The following is a 23430-nucleotide window of genomic DNA, read 5'->3' on the forward strand; positions in this document are numbered from 1 at the left end:
ATGGTGGGGTCATCAAGGTTTTCCATGATTGATGGATTCTATGGATACAACCAAATTGATGAACATCTTGAAGATCAGAAAAAGACATCCTTCACCACTCCTTGGGGGAAATTCATGTATCCCCGAATGAATTTTGATCTCATGAACATTGGAGCTTCTTTTCAAAGGGAAATGGATATAGAATTTGTTGGGGAGAAAGATAAATTTGTGCTTATTCACCTAGATTACATAACAATCTTCTCAAACTCTGGTGAGGAACACTTGCAACATTTGCAACACACTTTTGAGAAACGCAAGAAGTATTATTTATCCCTAAACCCAAAGAAGTCTCAATTTTCCCTCAAAGAAGACAAACTATTGGGACATATAGTCTCAAGAGGAGTGAAAATTGACCCCAAAAGGGTTGAATCAATTAGTAATGTCCCTTTGCCAAGGAACAAAAAGGAGATACAAGTCTTCTTGGGTAGGATAAATTTCTTAAGGAGGTTCGTGCCCAATTATGTTGAGATCATGAAGGAGCTTACATATATGCTTAAAAAGGACAGAGAGGTCAAATGGACTACAAAGGACAGAGAATAATTTTCCAGAATTAAGAGGGCCTTTGGAGAGGCTCCAATCTTGGCTAGCCCCAATTTTCAAAATTAATTTCTTATCTTTTCTTCTGCATCCCCTAACATTGTTGCAATTGTCCTATTGCAAAAAAATGAAGAAGAGAAAGAACAACTAGTGGCATTTTTCAGCCAAGTACTGAGGGATGCAAAATTACAGTATGACATCTTGGAAAAACAGGCCTATGCTTTGCTTAAGGTCATGAAATATTTCAGGACCTATGTTTTACAGTCTAAAATAATGCCATATGTCCCTACAATAGTTTTGAAGCACATTCTCACACATGGAGACATTGAAGGAAAATGGGGCAAGTGGATAGCCAAAATTCAAGAGTATGACATGGACATTAAACCAACTAAATTAACAAAGGGGTAGGGTTTATCCAAGATCTTATAAGAGGCAAATTGTCAAGTGATGGGAATAAATTTGTTGGCTAAGACTTCTTGACCAAATACATTAGGTAAGGAGATAATAGAATTACTTATAAATACATTTGTTCATATTGGTACAAAAGTATTGTCCATTATATGTTATTTCTTTGCAGCCCAACATATTTTGACAGAGCTAAGTATAGGGCTCTAAGAATGAAATCCCAGAAGTATGTAATCACAAATGGTCTATTGTATTGGAAGTATCTTGTTTTTTTATTGTTTTTGTGCTTAACAGAAGATGAAATTCCTGAGATTATAAATTAATACCATGGTTGTGATTGTGGAGGCCATTATAGTTGGAAGGCTACAATGCATAAGATCCTAAACGTTAGTTTTTACTAGCCTACCTTGTTTTTTGATGTTTATAAGTAGGTGAGAGGTTGCAAGGAATGTCAAATTTTTTCTAAGAAGAGGAAGTTTGCCCCATTGCAACTAATCCTAATTTTTGTGGAGGAACCTTTTAGACAATGAGCGGGAATTGGATTTTATAAGAGAGTTTCACCCACCTTCCAATGGGTAACACAAATGGATTTTGACAGCTACTAACTATTTTACAAAGTGGGTAGAAGTTGTTCCTACCCAGACTGCAACTCACTAAATGGCTAGAATTTTTCTTAAATAAAATATTTTTGTTGGATTTAATTTTCTGAATAAGATAGTGACTGATAGTGCTTAGGTGTTTAACCCTTCAATACTCATTGATTTCCGCCAAAAGTATAATTTCATACTTTTTTCACTCTACCATCACCCATAGGGAAATGGGTTGGCATAGTCATCAAACAAGACTTTAGTGAGAATTTTAAAGAAAATTATTGTAGAGAATAAGAAAAATTGGGACTCTCATCTTAAATTTTCTCTTTGGACAGACATAGTCACAACAAAAAAATCCACTGGAAAATAATCATTTGAATTAGTATATGGCATTGTAGCATTGTTCCTTAGTCAATTGTTTATGCCAATGGCTAAGTTAATTTAGGATGTATAGGAGGAACCTAATCCATTGACTAGGAGGATAAATTAGTTGGTTGAGTTGCGGTTAAATTAGCTGGTTGAATTGCAGGAGAACAGAGAGCAGGTGACTCAAAATCTAATCAAGTACCACAACAAGATGAAGGAACTATTTGATAAAAAGGCCAGAGATAGAATTTTCCATCCAAGTGACCTTGTGCTCAAATGGGATGTTAGGAGAGAAGACAAAGGAAAGCATGGAAACTTTAATTCTTTGTGGTTTGGGTCCTTCAAGGTCTTTGAAGCCAAATGTAACAACACATTCTTATTGAAAATCTAGATGGCGAAGTGTTCGACCTGGCTATAAATGGGCAGTACCTCAAACAATAATTTTAGCACTAAAGTCATATATTCACTTCCATTGTAAATATTGGTGAGCCATTATAAATACTGGAGTGTTTATTTCATTTTTTGCTTTGTAAATGTTTTTGAATCCATGCTCAAGAAGTTTACTGGTCTGCAGGTTCTTAGTGCCTTGCCAGCAAGAAACTATCCCCAGTTGGAGCTGATGTCGTACCCTCCTCTTCTTTCCTTTTATTCTTCATATAACAAAGAGGTTAAGAAGAAAAGCATAGAAAATGTTGGAGCCATTTTCACAGACACATATTAGCTCAAAGAATACATTGAACCCACTCAATTAGAAAGTGCTTTGGAAGGGATTTCCAACGGTATAAAGTAGCCTATAAATGGCCTCCTGGATTAAAATATAGAGGTAATCAAAGTTGGTCTGATAAAAGTCAAAGTCTCGAGGACCCCGTTTCCCTGAAATTCCATAACTCAAAAGAAAATCAATTTCAAAATTTAGGGACTAGGGACCAAGGAATCCATCAACTGTTAGAGTTGGGGTCGTCTACTTACGAAACCTTGTAACAAAAATTGGAGGCCTAAATCTTAGGGCGTCGTAACCTTTGTTAAATCAAATTTCGAGGGCATTGAAATGAACCATTTACAAATAAATTTCTCGCACAACAAAGGATCGAGGACCCTTTTCTCTCTCCTATGATTAGACATGTGGCAACATGTCATTGTGTAGTGATGACATAAACAACCGCCCACTAAGAGGCGGACACATGGTAGGAAATTTTATAGTTTTCAGGTATCTAAAGGGCCCATATATGGATGACACTTGGACTGATCACAGGTCAATGTGTGGTTTGGTTGACATCAACATAACATCATTTGAGTCGTATACCCCAGGAGGTCAAAACCCCATAAGAATTTTGAACTGTATTTCAAAAGGAGTTGGGATTTTGAGGACCATGGGACCAAAGCGCCAGGGCATTCGAGTTCTAGCTCAACAGTGAAGAAGTCTTGGCAACACCATTTTTAGTACGCAAGAACCACCAAGTTAAGTCGGTGCTTCCCCCAAAAAGGTTAGAGTCAATAAAGTGAAAAACACAAATCAATGGTTGTGATTAATTTTGGGGGGTCGAACCATGCCTCCAAGTCTACCCAAATACCCATCTAGAGGAGGTAAAATGGCCCCACCACCTATCAGGCTAATGCGGAAACCACGTCAGTCGCTGGGACCACTATCAGGCGAGCGTGGCAAGCGAGCACGAGATCATTTGACACATTACTCTCCTTCCTTTCCCTCCACACAATCCATCTCCGCCACATGTATTCCCCCACACCATCTCTTCTTTCCCACCTAAAAACCCTTGCAAACCGACTGTTGCACCCCTCATGTCGACCGTTGCAATTTAAACTTATCTATTTAAATATGTTCTATGTCAAGCTACTCCATCTATTCGCAACTACCTATGTCCGACTATTAGCCAACATAAGAACTCCATGCACCCTTAGCATCTAGTTTCCTATTCTTACCAGGTTATTCATAGTCTCCTGGTCCTTACATAATTTTCACCATGGTAAAATTAAAAAATGGCTCGTCAAAAACCCTGAAAAAACAAAAAGCCCAAACCATCGAGCCACATCGAACCCTTCATGGACACCACGGGGGAATTTCACAATTCCTTTTGCCCTTTAAACCTATCTAAACTTCGTTTTGACTTCTATGGCCCCTACCTACACAAGGAATACCCCTTTTGAGTCATCGAGTCAAGATTGTATCACTTAGTGACCCCAACAATGTACCCTTTCCCAGAATTCATATCTTGGCTCATGGCCACGTTTGTTAAAGATAAAATTGTTGTGTTTCCTCCACCGGGAGAAATTTTTTTAGGCTACTACTGAATTGATACTCAACACCTTCCTTTATCTTAAATCCACAAATTTGGAGAATTTTATAGAGGCCACACTAGTATATGATTACATTGGCCTCTCCGTTGGAGAGAAATAGGTCTTTCTCCAACTAATCGTGACCCCAAATGCACAATTGGTTTCCAACATAGAAACCTTTCCCATTTCCTTATTTTCAAAGTTTGTGTAGCCCATCCTCTCTTTTATCTTATGGCTATTTGGTGATGATGACACAAAAAATGTCTCCAAAGCATCCTTAGGGTTTCTACATAAGATGATGAAGCCACACCTTATCCTTGACTTTCCCTCTTTCCTGGTCGAAGCTATCAAGTTCCAGTGTTCTTAATACTACTTGGCGTCATCCTTTAGTTATTACTCCATATTTGTTTACTTGTTCCTTTACACTCATGTGGAAGAATTCGAGTACCTAGGCCTCAACATTGTGGACTCCTGTAAGAAAAGGAAATTTGTGGTTGACTGGGACAACTTTTTGAAGAAGAATCCCAACAATGAGGGGTTTTCATAATTTCTCTCAACTTTCATGGCCACTGATTTTAAAATTATAAACAAAGTCTCCCCTCTTAGAGTCTTACCCCAATAGAGGAATATCCTTCAACTCACTAAGGATGTTAGACTAGGCGATTGGTATCCATTTGAACACTACATTGAAATTAGTGTATATGGGTCTGAATTGTCTCCTTACTGCTGCCCGTATTTATGCCCATGAGAATTTTTTCTTTGGAGTTCATCAGGCAGAGCCTAAACACATACCAAATTCATTTTTTCCTTACCAAAAATGGCCATATGTTTAAGCTTCCCATGACTGTAGTTCCTTTCTTTGTGAACTCTAGACATGATTTTTAGCAGGTAGAACTCATTTTAAACGAGTTGAACTTTGAAGTAGGAGAAGTGTGTCATTATGATCCTCATGGTATTGTTTCTAGTAGAAGGAAATAGATTAATTCCTCTGCCTATGAACATGATTCTATACCAGATTTAGAATGGAAGGCTAATCTGTATTCATGGCCCATCAATACAGAGATGGAAATCGAGACACCAAGCACAAAGGAAAATTCTCAGAAAAGGAGTATTAATGAGGTAGGGGATACCGATATGGAGGATGCATCCTTGACCAAGACGGCAAATGTTCAAGATCAGAAAAAGGAGGAGATTAAGGTAGAATTGGCTGAAAAGAACCTTGAACGGCCAAGCTTCCAAGTACAAGTAGAGGATCCCCAATGCATTTCCACCTCTAGTTCAATTGAGGTAGTTATCTTGGGTTCAATTGGAAACACATTAGCAATAGGCCTTAAGTGGGAGGAAGGGAAGCTAACAAAGGAAAGGAACATGAAATTTAGGGATGAAATGTTGTCATAACTGGCATCTCATTTAATGCCATTTCAGACTAGAATCTTGGCTTCCATGGATCTGGAGAGAAATCAGATGAGGTTCTCCATGTATTACCCTTCAGTGAAGTCCCTCCCCTCTGGGCCACAATTCATAGAAGTGGACTTATCTCTAGACATTACTAGTGTGCCCTTGTAGGTTAAATCAATTTACACAAGCAGGCAGGGGAGATGATATCTAGTGAATTAAGCAAGGGAGCCTTCACCATCAGCAAGGCCAAGAAGCTGTTGGAGAAAGAAGCTACTAGGGTAAAGTAGGAGAAGTCCAACTCATCAACCCTCCATCTGCAAAATTAAGGTTACAAGGAGATGATTATCAAGTTGGATGTGGATCCAAGTGATAAGGATGTCATAGATGCTATTATTAAATCCTCATAGTCATAAATACAGTCACTAAGGCAACAACTTAAAATGTCTGTTGCAGAGCATGTACAAACCAAGGAATTGGCATAGGTTGAAAATGAGAAGGAAATCTTAGCCAAGGAGTTGATTGAAAGGAATAATGAGGTGGTAGCACTCAAGTTGAAGGTATTGAGCTACAAAAAAAGATCGATTCCCATATCTGTGATTTGGTTGTGTTGGATAACCCACAGAACCCCACTGAGCAATTAACCAATTCCCTCACAGATCTGCAACTGTAGGAAAGTTAGCTTAAGAAGATCTAGATTGAATTGGACAACACCAAGTACACATTGGAGAATAAGGAGAAACAACTCAAGTCCACTTAGGCAAGTGTGGATTAAATTAATAACAAGTATCAGGTGGCGCAAGATGATATCAAAGCACTAAATAACAAGTTGAAGGGCCACATGGCCCTCGTTGAAGCCACACAAATATTCTGGGAAGATATCGTCTTTGAAATAAAGAAATTATGGGAACATCTAAAATTGGTTGCAGAGAAGAGGGCTGCAATAAAAGCCACTAAATTCTCTGTCTTTTCGTCCAAAGAGGAGGATGCCAAGAATTCCAACACCGTTGAGACGTTTATCAAGCTCCTTAATGAGAAATTAGCTTATAATTTGAGGGTGATAGACATCATTGTCCTTGACAGATGTGATCATGGAAATCAGCAAAATGATTCAGAAGAAGGAAGCGAGGGATAGGGATGAAGCATGCATGAGTGAGCTAGAAAAGTTGTTTGCAAAATTCAATTCTAATTTAGACTAGAGAAATAGAGCACGCTTACCTTATTGTTGGGATTTCCAAGGACATCTACTACCATCGGAGAAATATGAGAAATTATTAGTTGAGGCCACATGAGAAGACAACCACTCTCAAGGGAAAGACCATAGTGAACTATCTGCAGAGATACTTCCAGTTGTTGTGGCTTTGTGAAGACCTTGTTCATCACCCAACCAAATTACACTGACCTCACAAATTTAAGGAAGGCCTACAATACCCTTATTCACACTCCTGTACTATATCTAGTTCTATGGAAAAGGTGTGACCAGTTGACTAAACCATCATGAGTCTGGGTAGTGGAGCATGGGTCCACTTCGAAAGATCAAGCGAGCTAGCAGTGAATATTTTTCTGATTTGGAATCTAGACATATCTTTATCATTTTGGAAATTTTGTAAATATTTTATTTTCAAGAAAGAATCAAGTTTTTTTTTTTAATAATTAGGATAACTAGGCCATTGACCGGCTCACATGGTTGATTAGTTTAGAAAGTTGTCGCACTAGAAGATATTTTTGTAGCTCTTTTTGTTGAGACCCTCCCTTTATTTGTAGGAGCTCAATTTTCTACTCTAGAGATTGTAATATTCTGCAAGTTTTGCAAGTTATAAGGATTTATGACATGTATGTTGTTTTGGAAGATTAATGAATAAGTTTTTGGTGATTCCAATTGATATGTGGAGTATGTGATTCTATCTTTGTTTGTCATTTTCATAGGTGTTTCTTTTCACCTAGAAATAGTTTAATTTTAGTCGTTGGAACTCGGTCTTATATGTCAGATTTCTCTATGTCATGATATGGAAAATGGTACCTGTAATATATGAGATTGAAGGCCTTAAAATGCGTTCCACGGTTTCGGATTTCATTCTCTTTGTTTATTCATGATTCCACTGAAATTTAGTGCATAGGTTTCTATCATTAGCCCTCTGCACTAGGCTTCTTTCTTTTATTCCTTCCTTCACCTATACTACAATAGTCAAAGAAACTTCACTATCTATGTGTAGGCCACCATGGATAAACTTTAATTCTTTGGAACTAAATATTGTTAATGTGTAAAATGTGACTTTCCTTTCCGTAAGACAATCGAGCCATATTTAAATCATTTTATTTTTAATTCTTGAGCAACATTTATTTATCTTCAAGAGAGATTAAGATGTTCGAGGCCCTGGCCCTTCTCCTCAACCTGGGGGTTGTCTCTAAGAGCGACAACAAACCCCATTTTTTATTTTGAATATCCATTTTGAAGTCACCACATATTTTCCTTTCAGACTTGGCACAACATTCCATACATCATTCTTCATAATTGATTCATATTCTTCAGCTATAACATCCATCCAAACTTGTTCTTTAACGACTTCTTCAATGTTGTGAGGCTCAGCTTGAATCATATTGCTCATTTCTACAGCATATCCTTGGTACCTGCATGGGTTCTTTCTTTCTCTAAAATACCTTCTGGCGGGAACATGTTCCTTGGCATCTTGTAATGTGTCATGAAACCAAAGTGGCCTCTTCCTGGAAGGGTGATCACATCGAGGAGGATCCAAGGGGTCCATGGGCTCCATGGGTTCATCAACAATGTCTCTCTCAGATTCAGGCATGGAAGGACCTTCTAAAATATCCATACCATCATTTTTATTCTCAGAAGGAGGCAAAGGAAGGTCCCTTGCTTTCCCAAGGGCAACGTCTTCATTGAATGTTACATTCTTGCTAATTTCAACTTTCCTTTGACCATGAATATATATTCTAAATGCTTTAGAATCTTCACAATAGCCAATAAATGTACCTTTTCTTCTGGTGGCCTTCAACTTGTACCTCTTGTCCTTTGGAACATGAAATATATGGGGCACCAAAATATATGGAGGTGATCAACATTGGTATTGACACCTATGAATACTTCTTTGGGAGTTTTGTTGTCCATTGCTTGATAAGGCACCCTATTTTGAACATATACAACTGCATTAGTAGCTTCTCCCAAAAGAAAATTTTGTAGATTTTGATCATGTAGCATGGTATGGGAGGCTTCTATAATAGACTTGTTCTTTCTTTTAGCCATTTCATTTTGTTCAGGATTTTTAGGCATAATTGTCTCTTTCTTGATGCCTTCCCTCTTGCAAAAATATATGAATTCATTTAAAGTGTACTCTCCACCATTGCCAAACTTGAAGATCGTAATTTTCTTTCCCGTTTGATTTTCAACCAAATATTTGAACTCCTTGAACATTTCAAAGGCTTCATACTTATGCTTCAACTAATATATCCAAGACTTTCTTGAGAAATCATCGATGAAGGTTATATAATAAAGATGGCCACCAATGGAGTGTATGGGTATCATACCACATATGTCAGAATGAATGAGTTGTAGGATTTCATTTGTCTTTTTCTTTCTAGAGGGGAATGGTACCCTTGTCTTCTTTCCACTGGCACATCGAGGACATACTCCATCTTGTTGGGCTTGAACATGGGAATTCCGGAGAACAATTTCTTCAATTTTGGAAGGGTTTCATAGTGTATATGGGACAATATTCAGTGCCATATCTCTCTTTGATTATTAGTTTCATGGACCAATGCTAAAACAGGTATTTTAGTGACTTTATAGAGTCTTTCAAATCTATATCCCAATGTAAATGCATCTCTGATAAGGAATCCCACTGGGAAAGTAAGTACTTTTCCCTTGATGAAGGAAACCCTAATCCCTTTGTTTTCCAAAGAATATATAGATACCAAATTATTCTTCAACCCCGGAACATACATCACATCATGAAGCAAAATAGATTCCTCGTAATTCAAATGAAAATTAATAGATCCAAAGCCTTTGACGGGATGAGTGGATTTATATGCTAGAACAATATTCATATTTGACTCCCTCTCTACCAAGATAGAGAGAATCCCCTTATAACCAGAGAAATGATGAGATTTCCCACTATCAACCAACCAACTATATCAAGTATTCGGAGGAGAGGAACTAGAAAGTGCAAAAAGAAGAATATATCCAGATTGATTTGCAACATTACTTTCATACCTAGTATTTCTTGACTTCTTTTGAGGACGACGATCTTCTTCACGATCACTTAGAACATCTCTTCTTCTTCTATCATTTCTTCCATTAAAATCATTTATTTGGTCATCTCTTCTTCTTTGATTACTAAACCAATTATTATTGCTTCTGATGTTGTAGCGTAGACCATTGTTCTTTTTAGGTCAATCTCGATCATAGTGACCTTTCTTATTACAATTGTAGCATTCAATGTGTGATGATTCCTTGACTCTTCCATTCCTTCTATTTGATTTCAAGGAGGATGCTTTCTTGAACTTGATGGAGCTCATTTTCCTTTCTTCTTATGAGTGACAAAAGAATAATGATCTCCTTCTTCATGCTTTTGTAACCTACCTCTTGAGATCATTCTTGATTCTTCTTGAGTGAGCTTTCCAACAATCTCATCAAATGATTGGTAGCAATTGTTATTGCTTATTTTGGTAATGAAGTTTTCCGAAATAGGAGGGATACCTCTAAGGATTACCACCAGTAAATCCTTGTCTAGCATAGTTTCCCCAACACTTTGCAATTGATCTCGAAGGTAAGATATATCATAATGTATGATTGCACATACTCTCCTTTATTCATTTCATATCTTTAAGTTGATCCTTCAAGGAGATGATCTCATTCAAATTGTTGACGTCATATATGTCAGCTAGCTTATCATACATATCCTTAGACTTATTCAAATTTCCAACATAAGCAAGTAAATGATCTTGTAAACCATCAACTATAATTTTCTTTGCTTTTAACTCACCTTTATTGTACTTATTCTTGGAAGTAGTGGAAGCAGTCTATGAAGGCTCAGGTACCTTTCCTTGAATGTATTCCAAGACACCATTGTCTTCCGATATGATTCCCAACCTGATCTTCCATGCAACAAAGTTATATTGGTCGCCTAGTTTATCATTTTCATTGAAGAAAGAGGAAGACATATTGACTTGATTAGATAGACTCCTTAAATTTTTCAAAAGAGGATTTCTCTAGATCTTGTCTCCTTTGGCCTTTTCCTTCATCTTAGCTCTAATACCATGTTAATTTTTACCACTATCACTATGTTGTTTCAATTACATTAGCCCAATTCAATTCTTTAATTAGAAATCTTTCAATAGAAATGAATATTTTTCATCAATTAATAGTAGCTGAAGATAGAATAGTAAATGCAATGACAATATGAGACAATCAACACAACAAAAAGAGACACCATATTTGATCAACAAGGGGGGAGATCCTTTAAATTATTCTTCTATTAGATTTTCATAAAATTTCCAAGAAAGAGTAGAATGAGCCGATACAAAAATATACAACAATATCAACCAAATAATATCAAAATAAGATCCCAACAACAATATTGATTTGAGTCTATCTACGACCAAATGAAAAATTGAAACCCTAGATCCCAACCACATGGAGGGAGAGTTATGCATGCGAATGAGATGCTCCAACCACATGGATGAGCTTGCATGCCTGTGTTTATAACCGAAAATTCCATGTGTCAACCCTGCGGCTAGAAACCAAAAACCCTAATCACACATGCCAACTTCAGACCCTATAATTACGAACCTGTAAGGACCAAATTCCATGAACCCACTTCAAGCTTGTGTGAATCAATCCAAAGAAGAGAAGAAGAGGATGCTTGATTATCATTTCCAAATGAGGTTGAGGTCAGTTGTATTTATAAGCTTCCAAGAGTCTCTGGTTTCTCATTAGGGTCGACTTGGTTATTTGTGCATATGTGGGATTCACTTCAAAAATAAACTTCCCCTTGGCCAAATCCAGTGCTTCAAAGGTCAAAATTGGTACTCTCGGAAAGAGGAATCTAGTCCCATGATTGGAATTTGTCACTGAGCTTCCAAATTAACACTCTTTTAATCCAAATATTTATCTTATGGTCATAAATGAAAGATTTTGACATATTCTCATCATCTCCTCAACATCAATGGATATAATTCAAATATTAAGTAGCTTGTATCTCTAAATTTATGTTTACCTTTTCACATTTACCTAATACAATTATGAAATTGTCATGCAAATTATTAAATAACAAATGGCATTATGTGAATACATGTTTACAGTTTCACATTTACCTAATAGAATTATGAAATTACCATGCAAACTATTAGATAAAAAATGGCATCATGTGAATACATGTGTATCTTTTCATAGTTACCCGATATGATTTTGAAATTAACATGCAAATTATCAAATAACAAATGGAATCATGTCAATAAATGGGTTTATAAAATGAATGATTGTGCTAGAGCCATAAATTTTAAAAGGAAGAAAATGAGGTCGGCGTATATCAATGACATTTACTGTTGTGGTTGTGTCAGTTAATAACTAGCAGTGCAACCATATAAATTAAATCGATGGTAAACGAAAATAAGCATCAACCTATAACAAGTGTTGTTGGATGCAGTGGAGTCCCCACCCATTAACTATATATATATATATATATATATATATATATATATATATATATATATATATATATATATATATATATATATATATATATATATATATATAAACAAATAAGCAAAAGTGAAAAAAAAAGTGTTAAATTTGATAATAGTAGGAACATTAAAATTTAATCTTCAAAATTCTTGTACATAAATTTCATATTTGCAACAATAAGTAAGCTAAATGATAATGCTAACTCCTTATACTGGTGTGCAAAGAAACAACTATCTATAAACGTAATTAAAAAAAAAAAAAAAAAAAAAAAATTTACAATTTAAAAGTTGAAATTAGATATGTATGTAGTATTAGGCTGCCAGTTTTGTGGATTCTCATTATTTGCGACAAGAACTTTACCAATGGAAAGGGTTCTGAAATGAATGGAGGGAGGACCATTGAAAGGGTAGTTCAAAGCCTAGTTGGCACTCCAACTCCTTTACACGAGTTTCCATGAATTAGAGTTTGCCTACATAAATAAAAACAAAACATGTAGAAGTCAAATCTTCCTCCATTATACACCCACCAGAAAAAAAATTCAGAATAACCCTATAGAACACCTCACATGCATTAGTTCTTCTGATTTAAGATCACCGTCTCCATTTTTGCACTCAATAATGAATGAAATCCAATTAGTTTGGGCACCAGGTTTGAGGTGGACTACAGTATTCATCCTAGGATATTGGCAAGGTACACTGATAAAGAGATAAAGTAACATTTCCAATGTTCCACCCAACGCTTGACATAAAACCTGCATGGCAGAGATCAAGAAACCAGTGGGTAATTAAGTATGTCGTTAAAGACACTATAAATAAATATGACATTGTTGAACAAAGAAAGAGAAGGGAAAAATGGATTAAATGGATTAGAGTACCTCGTGACCGAAGTAGATACCAAAGAATTTAATGTCTATTGTATTTAGTGTCTGCAAGATGGGAGGGATTTAATTTTCTTTTCCACATTTTGTTTACACTTGTAGGATTGAGCATAGATAATGGGTAAAGAACAAAGTAGGAATGGAAAGTCCAGAGGAGGACCAACCAGTGGGTTCAAATTACATGATCCGTACAATTGTAGTTGATAAGAAGGAGAAGAAGATGTGTTAGCTCAACCTTTCAAATAATTTTTTTGATATTGCATGATTCACATGCAGAGAAGATAGTTACCTTGATTGTTATGGGAGATGAGATGTAGGCTTGAGGCCCATAACCAGTTAGTTATGAGTATTTACTTGACCATTTTAAAAGAAAAAAGTATTGAGTCACTCACTCATGGTTTACTTAACAAAGCACTCACGGGTCTTAAAAATTAAGAAATTGGGATTAAATTGGGAGTGATGACAAAAGTGATGTCAGTAATTGTCAATAGATTTCGAAAAATAATGGTGAAAATAGCTTTTTAAGATCAAATTTTGAAAACATTAGTTAATGGTATGTATTAATTGTAATGGTTTCCAAAAATATTTGCAAAAAAATAGTGAGACATATATTAATTGTAATTGTTTCCAAAAATTATTGCAAAAAATTAGTGAAACATGTATTATTTGTAACTATTTTTAGAAATCATTGCAAAAAATTAGTGAGACAGTTCTCCACATGGTGACTTCTTAGAGTTAGTTGGGCTAGATGGTGTTAAGGCTTAAATAAAACATCAAGTCTTTTGTCCAATCAATTGTCCAATCAAGTGTTTACAAAATAATTTTTTAATTATAATAAAAAATGTGTTATTTATGTCTAAAGTTTAACATTAGGCTTTTTATAAGTCAAAGCTAAACTTATAGCCATCAAACTGCAAATCGATTGCTAGAGTCCTTCTTGGGTCGGGCCTAACGAGCATTAAAACACTTACTTCATGATACATCTAACATTGCTGAAATGAAAAAAACATAAAAAATAATTCAATTATAAGTTTATTTTGAATTATTATTATTATTATTATTATTATTAATTATAAAAGTAATTAATATATAAATTAAACATATATACATTTAAAAAACCATGGAACAAGATTCTTAACTATGGAGATTTACCCCCACTTTACCATGAAGATTTTTAATCTATAAATATGCTTTGCTATAATAACATGGACCAATATCATGGCTTATCAATACCAAATGCCCAAAAAACCACAAATCATTTCACATTTTTTCTCATTAATCAATTTAATTAAAAGGGGAAAATGACATTACTGCTTTCGAGATAAATCCCAACCTTTGATTTGACTATACTATTATGAATATTCTAGAATATTTTGTGGAGGTTAAATCCATACCCTTCACCTAAGAATTATTGAAAACTAAATTAAAATTTTGGAAGCACTATTCCAAAATAGACACACATACTGACATAATTACTTTTGCTAAAATTCGAATTGCTCTCTTTTATTTTGGCATGGGATGTGAGTTTTGTGAATAAACTTTTCAATAATTACATTATAGTGTTTACAATTAAAATGAGGAAATTGTTAAAATCCAATAGCTCATAGTTGTGTTTTGTTTATATGGAACTTATTAAAGTGTAATTTTACAATACCATGATTGTCATCATCACTTATTTTATAATATTTTGTTGCATCTCTTCAATATTGATATATTAAACAATGTTTGTCATTTTCATATTATAAATTGATACAAAAATAATAAAATTCTCAATACATTAATCTTGATTTAGATATAATACAAAAAAATAAATCTAAATACATATTTTCGCAATTTGATATTAATATTTTTTTATATACTTTTCCAATTGAAATTCTCTATTTTGGAATTGAAATTGAAACTTCAAATTTTGAATCCACACTGTCATAATTGAAATTCACATTTTTAGAATATAAATTATTCAAAATTCACATTTTTAAAAGGTAATATTCACACTTCGAGTCCAATTTTGCAATTTAAAAACAATGATAAATTTCACATTTTTACAATCAAAATTCATAAGTTCTTAGTCTAGATTTTAAGTTACAAGATCAATTTTAACAAAATTGGAAGTCTATAAATAAGTGCCAATGCTATTACTTAATTTGGAGTATCAATTGAAACCTTGTTTTACAAAAGATGATTTTTTATTATTGGAATCAAAGCTAAGCATATTTTATGCTAATTAACTATATAGTATATTTTCACTCATGGAAACAACTAATGTTGTCATTGGTGTCTTGGTACAGTATAGTTTCATAAGGATGGATACTAGGTTGAATGAGAGGTACAAAAGTAATGTTCAAGTCACTATAATTGAGTCATCTATGAAAATCTTCAAAAATGTAGGCCAAACTTCAAAGACGTTAATTCACTAGTGTGTTATAGGGAGAGAGCGCACATTGGACTTGACCTTTTATTTAAAGGTAAAAATTAATGAATTTTTTTTTTGTGAGTAAAGGTAGTATCGTCTTTTTTCTTTTCAATTATATCAAACAGGGCAACCATATACATTGTTTTGGTGGTCTCACCCTGCCCCTAAGGGAAACCAGGTCTGTTGGCCACCTTAGATTGTTATAGGCACTCAAAAAACAAAATTTTGCTAATCTGTCTTTATTGGCTACATACACCAAACAGCTGAAACTACTTATACGCATGCAAATAACACAGAAAGAAAAACAAAACCTTAACAACGAGCCATCTGAAGCTCATTCTCCCCTGGTTCCTATTTGTTGGTCCATCTCCATGGGCATATGCACCTGATCATCTTGGCTGGGGCTACGTCCAACCATCCTGGATAGGATTTGTGACATCTCCTCAATCTTGTTATTCTGGTTTATCATGATAACTTGAAAATTCTTCATTTCTTTCTGAATATTAGGCACCCCATTGGCAAGTTCAACTATTTCCTTAGCCACCTGTTCAAGGGCTTTAGCCAACAAACGCTTAAGGACCCAGTAGATATGCAGGGATTGTCTGTACAGGGTCATCCTGCCCCTAGTATTGCCTGGGTCGGTCACCTCTTCTGCTAATTCCTCTGTCTCAGAACCCGACTGCTCTTCTAGTATGCTGGATTCCATGTTCTGAATAATGCACCTGATATCTTCATCGGTCCTTTCCTGATAGGCACGGGCAGCCTCTTGAACCGCAGTCAGGGTCGTTCTCCTTCCCCTGCGCTGTCCACCAGATGAGTCTGCAGTCCTCCCACCCTGGGTCTCCTGCCTTGGGCGACCCCGACCGCCACGACCTCTTCCCCGGCCCGAGCGCGCCATCCCTTGTCTTTCACTCACCTGTAAACATTCATCAATTGCAGGAGTTAGATTGTGGATATGCTTCTCATCATCCGACCTTGCCTCGGCTCCTTTGGATAATCCCTGGCTTCTACTACAGTTCCCTTTGTTTTCATAAGTTTGATTCTGCTCTCGCCCATCCGGGTAAAAAAACTCAATTATACCCTCTGCCATACGGACCAGATGATGGGCAGTTGGAGTAATTCTCGGGTCACCCTTACTAGATTTCTTCTCCTCTTCCGCCTGGGCATACTTGTCACTAGATCCCTCTTGCTTTCTCCCATTCTTATCTTTGTGACCAATTACCTTTTTCCCAGAATTTCCCGCCCAATATAATCCCTTATTACCTTCTCCATGAGTTACAGAGGGGCTCTCATAACTCTCGTCCTCCCCAGCTTCACAACTATTAAACATCTCCATTCTGACAATAGCGCAATATGGAAAAGAAACAGAGTTCACAGTAAACACATACCCGTGGATGCCGACCTCCCTGTTGAGAGCTTCTGGTTGCGGATCTTGCTGCTTCACCCTCGCCACGAACAGGATAAGTTTACAACTACCTCCCTCAGTCTTCATATAAAAACTACTCTCCATCCTAGTCTCTCTGCCACTACCGCCTCCACTCCTTCTACTCATCTGCAAACCACTACCGCCACTGCGATGCCTTGAGGCTTGGGATGAGTTCCTACTCATTAGATTTGTTGGGGGTGCCGCCTTTTCCCAGGAGTCACCACCACCTGCCCTCTCTATGCTATGATTACTCCTGTCATCTCTACCTACCCGGCTCTTCATCCCGATCGGGAGCCAGCTGTCACTGCTTTCTTTAAGTCATGTTTTCATGATGATCTTGAATGAGGATCGTCCTGAGCTGCTCAAATCTAGAATCTTTTGAGTATGTCATCCATAAGCTATCCATTTTCTCCCTTAGTTCCTGAACTCCCCAGTTCGCAAGGAAATCAGCTGCTTGATTGGCCTCTCTTCTGACATGCCTAAGAATCATATAATCAAATCTTCCCAAAATACTTTCCAACTCTTGGATTAAACTGGCAGTCCTCCAGCTCTGAGTTACTTTGTCCTAGGAGGTCCCGTTGTTAAGTTTTTTTAGGACTTGTATCACCATTAAAGAATCTCCTTCAACTTCCAGTTTATTGTAACCATTCCTTATTGCTATCTTTAACCCTTGCCTAACTGCCATTAGTTCTGCCTCATTGTTACTCATAATGCCTCCGTTGTCTGCATATATCCACTTCATTCTTCCTTGATCATCCCTGAAGAGACCTCCAATTCCTGCAGGGCCGGGATTTCCTTTAGAAGCACCGTCGAAGTTCAATTTTATAAAACCATTTGGGGGAGGGTAAAATTGCCTGATGCCCTCATTTCCCATCCTGGGCGCTTTCCACAACTGGGGGGCCACCATCCCTTGATTCAAGTTTAGTTTCTTTAGGATCTGTTCTTCTTCCTGTGGCAGTTCCCAGTCCTCTCCTCTCCATGTATCCGCAAGAATGGTTTCCCGAATGTGACTCAGGGTTTTTTCCCATAGTTGGCCATGTGTCATCTCTTTGTTCTGGAATACCCTCCTATTTCTTTCCTTCCAGATCATCCACAAATTCATCCCAACTGCCAGATTCCAAGCCCGTCTAACCACTGGGCTTGTAAATTGACCTCTTCCCCAAATTTTGATAGTGTTTTTAATACTCTGCTGGTCCCTGTGGGTTTTACCAAAAAGCCACCTTACCTTATCCCATTGTCTCTGAGCTTCTACACACGAATTCAGTAGGTGTTCTTGCGTTTCCGGTTCCTGTTTGCACAGAGGACATCTGGGGGGACCCTGAATGCCCCTCTTTTGGAGTTGATCCCAGGTTAGAATGCGCCCTTTGAGGACTAACCACAAGAAATGAGTCACTTTCGGCCACCAGTTGTTGTTCCAAAGCTGTTTCCAGGTACCTGTCATATCCTCAGGTTCTCTATTAATCAGGAGATGGTAAGCTTCTTTTATTGAGAAATTTCCTTTTATTTGGTGTCCCCATCTCAGGATGTCTGGACCCGTTCTTCTGGGTATTCTTCTTGTCTGCATTTCCTTTTGGTATAGCTCTTTTTGCTCTTCGTCTATTTGGTCCACCCACTCTTCCAGGCTTTTCCAGGTTCGCCATGTTTCCTCTTGGCTCTCTATCTTCCAGAAGTCTTTAACGAGTATCATTCCTTTTTCGGTAGCTTCTTGGCTTAGACTCCTAAGGTTTTGTATTCCATTCATTCTGTCCCTCTGTTGCCATGCCTCCTCCCAAAATCTTGCTGAACTGTCGTCCCTGATTTCCCAAAAGGCATGCCTATTTATCATGTCTCTGTTGAGACTGGCTAGATTCCACACTGTCGATCCTTTTGGCGTGTCCCTTATTCTTAGAATTTCCTCTGGATTGGTGGGCATGTTATATTTTTTTGACCATATTTGTTTCCATAGGTCATTTCCTCCTCTCATCCACCGCCACCAAAGTTTTGCACCCATCGCTTGGTTTAGAAGATAGGGATCTCTAAGGCCTAATCCTCCCTCCATCTTGCTTTTCACCACTTCCTTCTAGGAGACTAAAGCCCATTTCTTTTGGTCTTTATTCCCTCCCCAAATGAATTTTTTGAAGATCTCAGTCATTTTATTGCATGCTCCTTTGGGGGCAGCCATTGCCGAAAGTTGATATATAGGGATAGATTGAAGAACTGCCTTAGCTAAAACAGTTCTGCCTGCAAAATTCAAGGTTCTGAAAGACCAATTTGCTAATTTTCTTGTTATTTTTTCCAGGGTTTGTTGCCAATTTACCATCCTCAATGGATTTAAAGCCAGAGGGGTGCCAAGATACCTGGTTGGGAGTTCTCCAAAGCGGAATCCCAACGTTCTAGTCAAGAAATTTCTTATATTTCCAGTTGTGTTAAAAAAATACATGCAAGATTTATCATTGTTAATTTGGGTTCCTGAGGCTGTCATGAAAAGGTCTAAAATTGCTTTAATTCTGCGGGCTTCTTTGAGAGATACATTACAGAACAACATGATGTCATCGACAAATTGCTGATGGGTAATAGGCAGGTTGTTGCCCCAAATTTGGATTCCTTTAAGGTGTTTTTCTCTAACTTCTTTTTTGATGTATCTCCCCAGGCCTTCAACCGCTATAATAAACAGGAAAGGGGACAGAGGATCCCCCTAACGAAGACCTCTGGAAGCTTTAAAAGGCTGAGATGGGGTTCCATTAACCATAATAGAGAAGTTAGTTGATGAGATCATAGATGATATCCATTCAATCCATCTATTACAGAAGCCGAATGCTTTCAGGATTCCTTTCAGGTACTTCCAGTTCAGGCGATCATAGGCTTTGGAGAGATCAAGTTTAATCATCATACCAGCTTCTTTTTTGACCTTTAGGGAGTGCACCATTTCTTGGGAGACCACCAACCCATCCAGGATTTGCCGGCCCTCCACAAAGCCAGTTTGCTCAGGGGAGATGATACTAGGCAAGAGCGGTTTGAGTCTCTTCGCTATAAGGGTAGCTATAATCTTATAAATTACATTGCAGAGAGCAATAGGTCTGAAGCCCTGAGGATCTTCAGATTTATTCTCTTTTGGAATGAGAGATAAGAAGGTTGAGTTTAGATTTGAGCTTACCTTTTGATTCCTTCTTGATTCTTCTACAACATCCAGGATGTCTTGTCCAAGAAAGTTCCACCCTGCTTGATAGAATTCCACAGTAAATCCATCAGGGCCTGGGGCTTTATTCTTTTGCATTCCTTTCACTATTTCTTCTACTTCTTCTAGAGTGGCTGCCCTCATCAGAGCAAGGTTTTGGTCTCTATTTATTTTGCTCGGGATCTCATTACACATTCTTTCAATAGCTTCTTCTCTGTCGACACTTGGCTCCGTCAGAATATCCTTAAAGTGCTTAACCAATACCTGCTCAATCTCCTCATGTTGCGTAACTCTTGTTCCTTCTTCATTTTTGATAGAAAAAAATCTATTTCTCTGCCTTCTTTGGATCATAGCTTGGTGGAAGAACTTAGTGTTTCTTTCCCCTTCCCTTACCCAATTTACCCTGGATTTTTGCCTCCACAAGATTTCTTCTTGTTTACACCTTTCTTCTAATTGCCCTATTAATAGTCCTTCCTCTTTGGCTAGTTCATCGCTTCTACCTATATTTATTATTTCTTGTTGGATTAGTTCCATATTTTGTTCCAGTCTCTGCTTATCCTCCAGTATATGCCCAAATTCTTCCTTATTCCATTTCTTGATATTCCCTTTTATTTCTTTTAATTTCAACTGGAAAGTCTGCATTTTGTTTCTTCCCCTCTGGCTACTTTGTTTCCACCATTCTTCTACCTTCTTCATAAAGTTTTGGTCCCTGAGCCAGAAGGCTTTGAATCTGAATGGTTTTCGTTTCAGGCTAGCTTTAATATCAAGTTCGACTTTAACCGGCCAGTGATCCGATCCCATGCCTGGGAGAATCATTGCTTCAATGTAAATGTCCCAATTTATAATCTGTTCTGACAATAGGAATCGGTCTAATCTGGAGGCTATCTGATTTCTACCACCTCTCCTGTTGTTCCAAGTATAAGTTCCATTAGTTGTCTGTATGTCCACAAGCCTTTGAGCAGCAATCCAATCTCCGAAGGCTACCATGTCTGTCTCTGGTCTTCTGAGTCCTCCCTTTTTCTTAGTTAGAGATTTTATCATATTAAAATCTCCACCCACTACCCACGGTAAACTTGGGTAAAGGTTGCGCAGAGCTGCCAAGTTCTGGAGAAAGTTCCTGCGATCATTCTGCATATGAGGCCCGTAAACATTTGAAATTAGAAACCATTCTTGGGACCCTAAAATTCTAAATCTCCCTGAGAGGATCCGAGAGATGCTCGTCCAATCTTCAAATTGGACCTCCTCTGGGTTCCACAATATCGCTACTCCTCCAGCACTTCCTACCGCATCTTGACCCATAATCTCATAATAAGGTTTGAAATTTTTCATTATTTCTCTAAGTTTGCTCTCCCGAACTTTTGTTTCTTGGATTAACATTATATTTGGCTTATCCCTTCTGAGTCTCTCTTTCAAGTATCTCTGTTTTCCCTTACTGTTCAGGCCTCTGATATTCCAGGTTGTAATATTCATTTCAACAATTTTGGGGGTTGATGGAAGACCTCCGACAAAGGTATCACTTTCCCTGAATTCACCAAACTATCTCCTACCATCTGAATGGTCTCACTCATTGGTCTCCTTCCTCTCTTCCTGTCACTTTTCCCTGTTGTACCCATCTCTGAATTCTGATCCCCTTGTGATCCGAGATGCTCAGGTTGCTTCGCTGTCCATCTTCCTTGTTTCTCCTTGTACCTTTGGAACACATCCTTATAGAGTTGTTTCTGTTTCTCTGGTATAAATCTCTCATCCAGATGTTTCCATTCCTGTAGAAGTTTCCTCATAATCTTTTCTTCTTCTCCTTCATTTTCTTATTGCGGGTCTATTTCCATTTGGATTTGTTCTTGGATCTGCTCTTGTCCCTGATCTTCTTGTGTGCTCTCCTTTTCCACTGCTGTTTAATACTTTTCATTGGCCTCTATCCTGATTTCTTTCTGAACTTCTCTCGGAACTTCTCATGTTTCTGCTTCCTCTTCTTCTTCTTCCACTTCCATTTCTAGATCTTTCAGGGCTTCGAACTGATTCTGGCTTTTCTGGTTGCTTTCCGGATGGGGGGAGTTTAATTTGGTTTTTCCTTTTTGGGATCTTGTTCTTTTCTGGACTTCCGTAAATCCATCTCTGTTTTCTCCATTCCTCCTCCCTTCCTGTTCTGCTTTTTTTCTTTCTTCCTCCTTATTTGATGGATTATTACTTTGATTCAGCGGGCATTGTTTGAACAGATGGCCATATTCATGGCATCGTCTGCACCTAAATGGAATGTGTTCGTAATCAACTGTCTGCTCCCATACATCATCGTGATATTCTATTTCAATATGGTCTGGCAGAGGTTCCGTGATATTCATATAAACGCAAATCCTGGCATATGAAGTATATCTCCCTCTCTTTGTCGTCTCTGCTACCTTCACAAAGGCTCCTATTGAATTCCCAATTCCTTCTAAAATCTCCGGATCCCAGAACTCAATCGGGAGCCCGAATAATCTGACCCAGACTGGAGCCGCCAGCATCTTTTCTTTCTTCGGGTTATAACATTCTTCCCATTGCCTCATGAATAACCCTGCGTTGTTAAAGAAATAGGGGCCGCCCTCAAAAACCCTCTCCTTATCTTCTAAGTTTGTAAAAACTACTGTGAAAAAACCTTTTGCCCCAAGTTTAAGGTCTATATGTCCTTTCGGTTTCCATTTTTGTTGAATCCATTTCAGAAGATCCTTCTCAGATGGCCAGATCCCTATAAATTTACAAATAAGAGCATGATCCTTCATATAGCCTCTATACTCTTCTAGTTTGTTATTCAGAATTACGAACCTGGGTTTTTTGGATGCCCGCGGTAGACATTTGTTTCCTGGATTCACCTGCCATTCTTGTCCCATCACCGGTGTGGATTTGTTGTTGTTTCCATGTCCTCCATTTGCGCCATAGCGACTTGATTCTCTCGCTGTAACCTCCTTGTAGGAGGGGATCTCTCTCCCCCCGCTTGCTTCCTCCATTCCCCGCCGCCTTGCCTATTCGACTCTTTCTTTTCTATTTTCCTTACCTAAAGCTTGGTTTTTGCAGATGCACACAAGGTCTCCTGTGCCTGCCCTGGCGCAGGATCGCCCGGGGCCGACTGAACCAGCCCCGAAACCCTAACCCGCCATCGCAGTTCTTTGCTCTTCGCAGTCCCTCGCCATAAATCACCCAAAAATTAATGGATTTTTAATGCCGAAAGACAAGTTTTATTAATTGCAAGGGAAATGTCAAAATTG

At 37.7% G+C, this 23430-nt stretch overlaps 1 protein-coding gene across 1 annotated transcript; it reads right to left on the bottom strand.

The window, feature by feature from the left end:
* Positions 1-19714: 19714 nt before the first annotated feature.
* LOC149172971 (uncharacterized) lies at positions 19715-21493 on the bottom strand. The gene is made up of 2 exons (XM_089426526.1): positions 20882-21493; positions 19715-20458 (listed from the first exon to the last, which is right to left on the bottom strand). The coding sequence occupies exons 1-2, from the start codon at positions 21491-21493 to the stop codon at positions 19715-19717; spliced, it is 1356 nt and encodes a 451-aa protein (XP_089282652.1).
* Positions 21494-23430: the final 1937 nt, after the last annotated feature.

This window comes from Pinus tabuliformis, chromosome 4_2, assembly GCF_031772625.1.
Source record: "Pinus tabuliformis cultivar Carrire ecotype Pingquan chromosome 4_2, CPIR1, whole genome shotgun sequence".
In the NCBI taxonomy this organism is placed as follows: Eukaryota; Viridiplantae; Streptophyta; class Pinopsida; order Pinales; family Pinaceae; genus Pinus; species Pinus tabuliformis.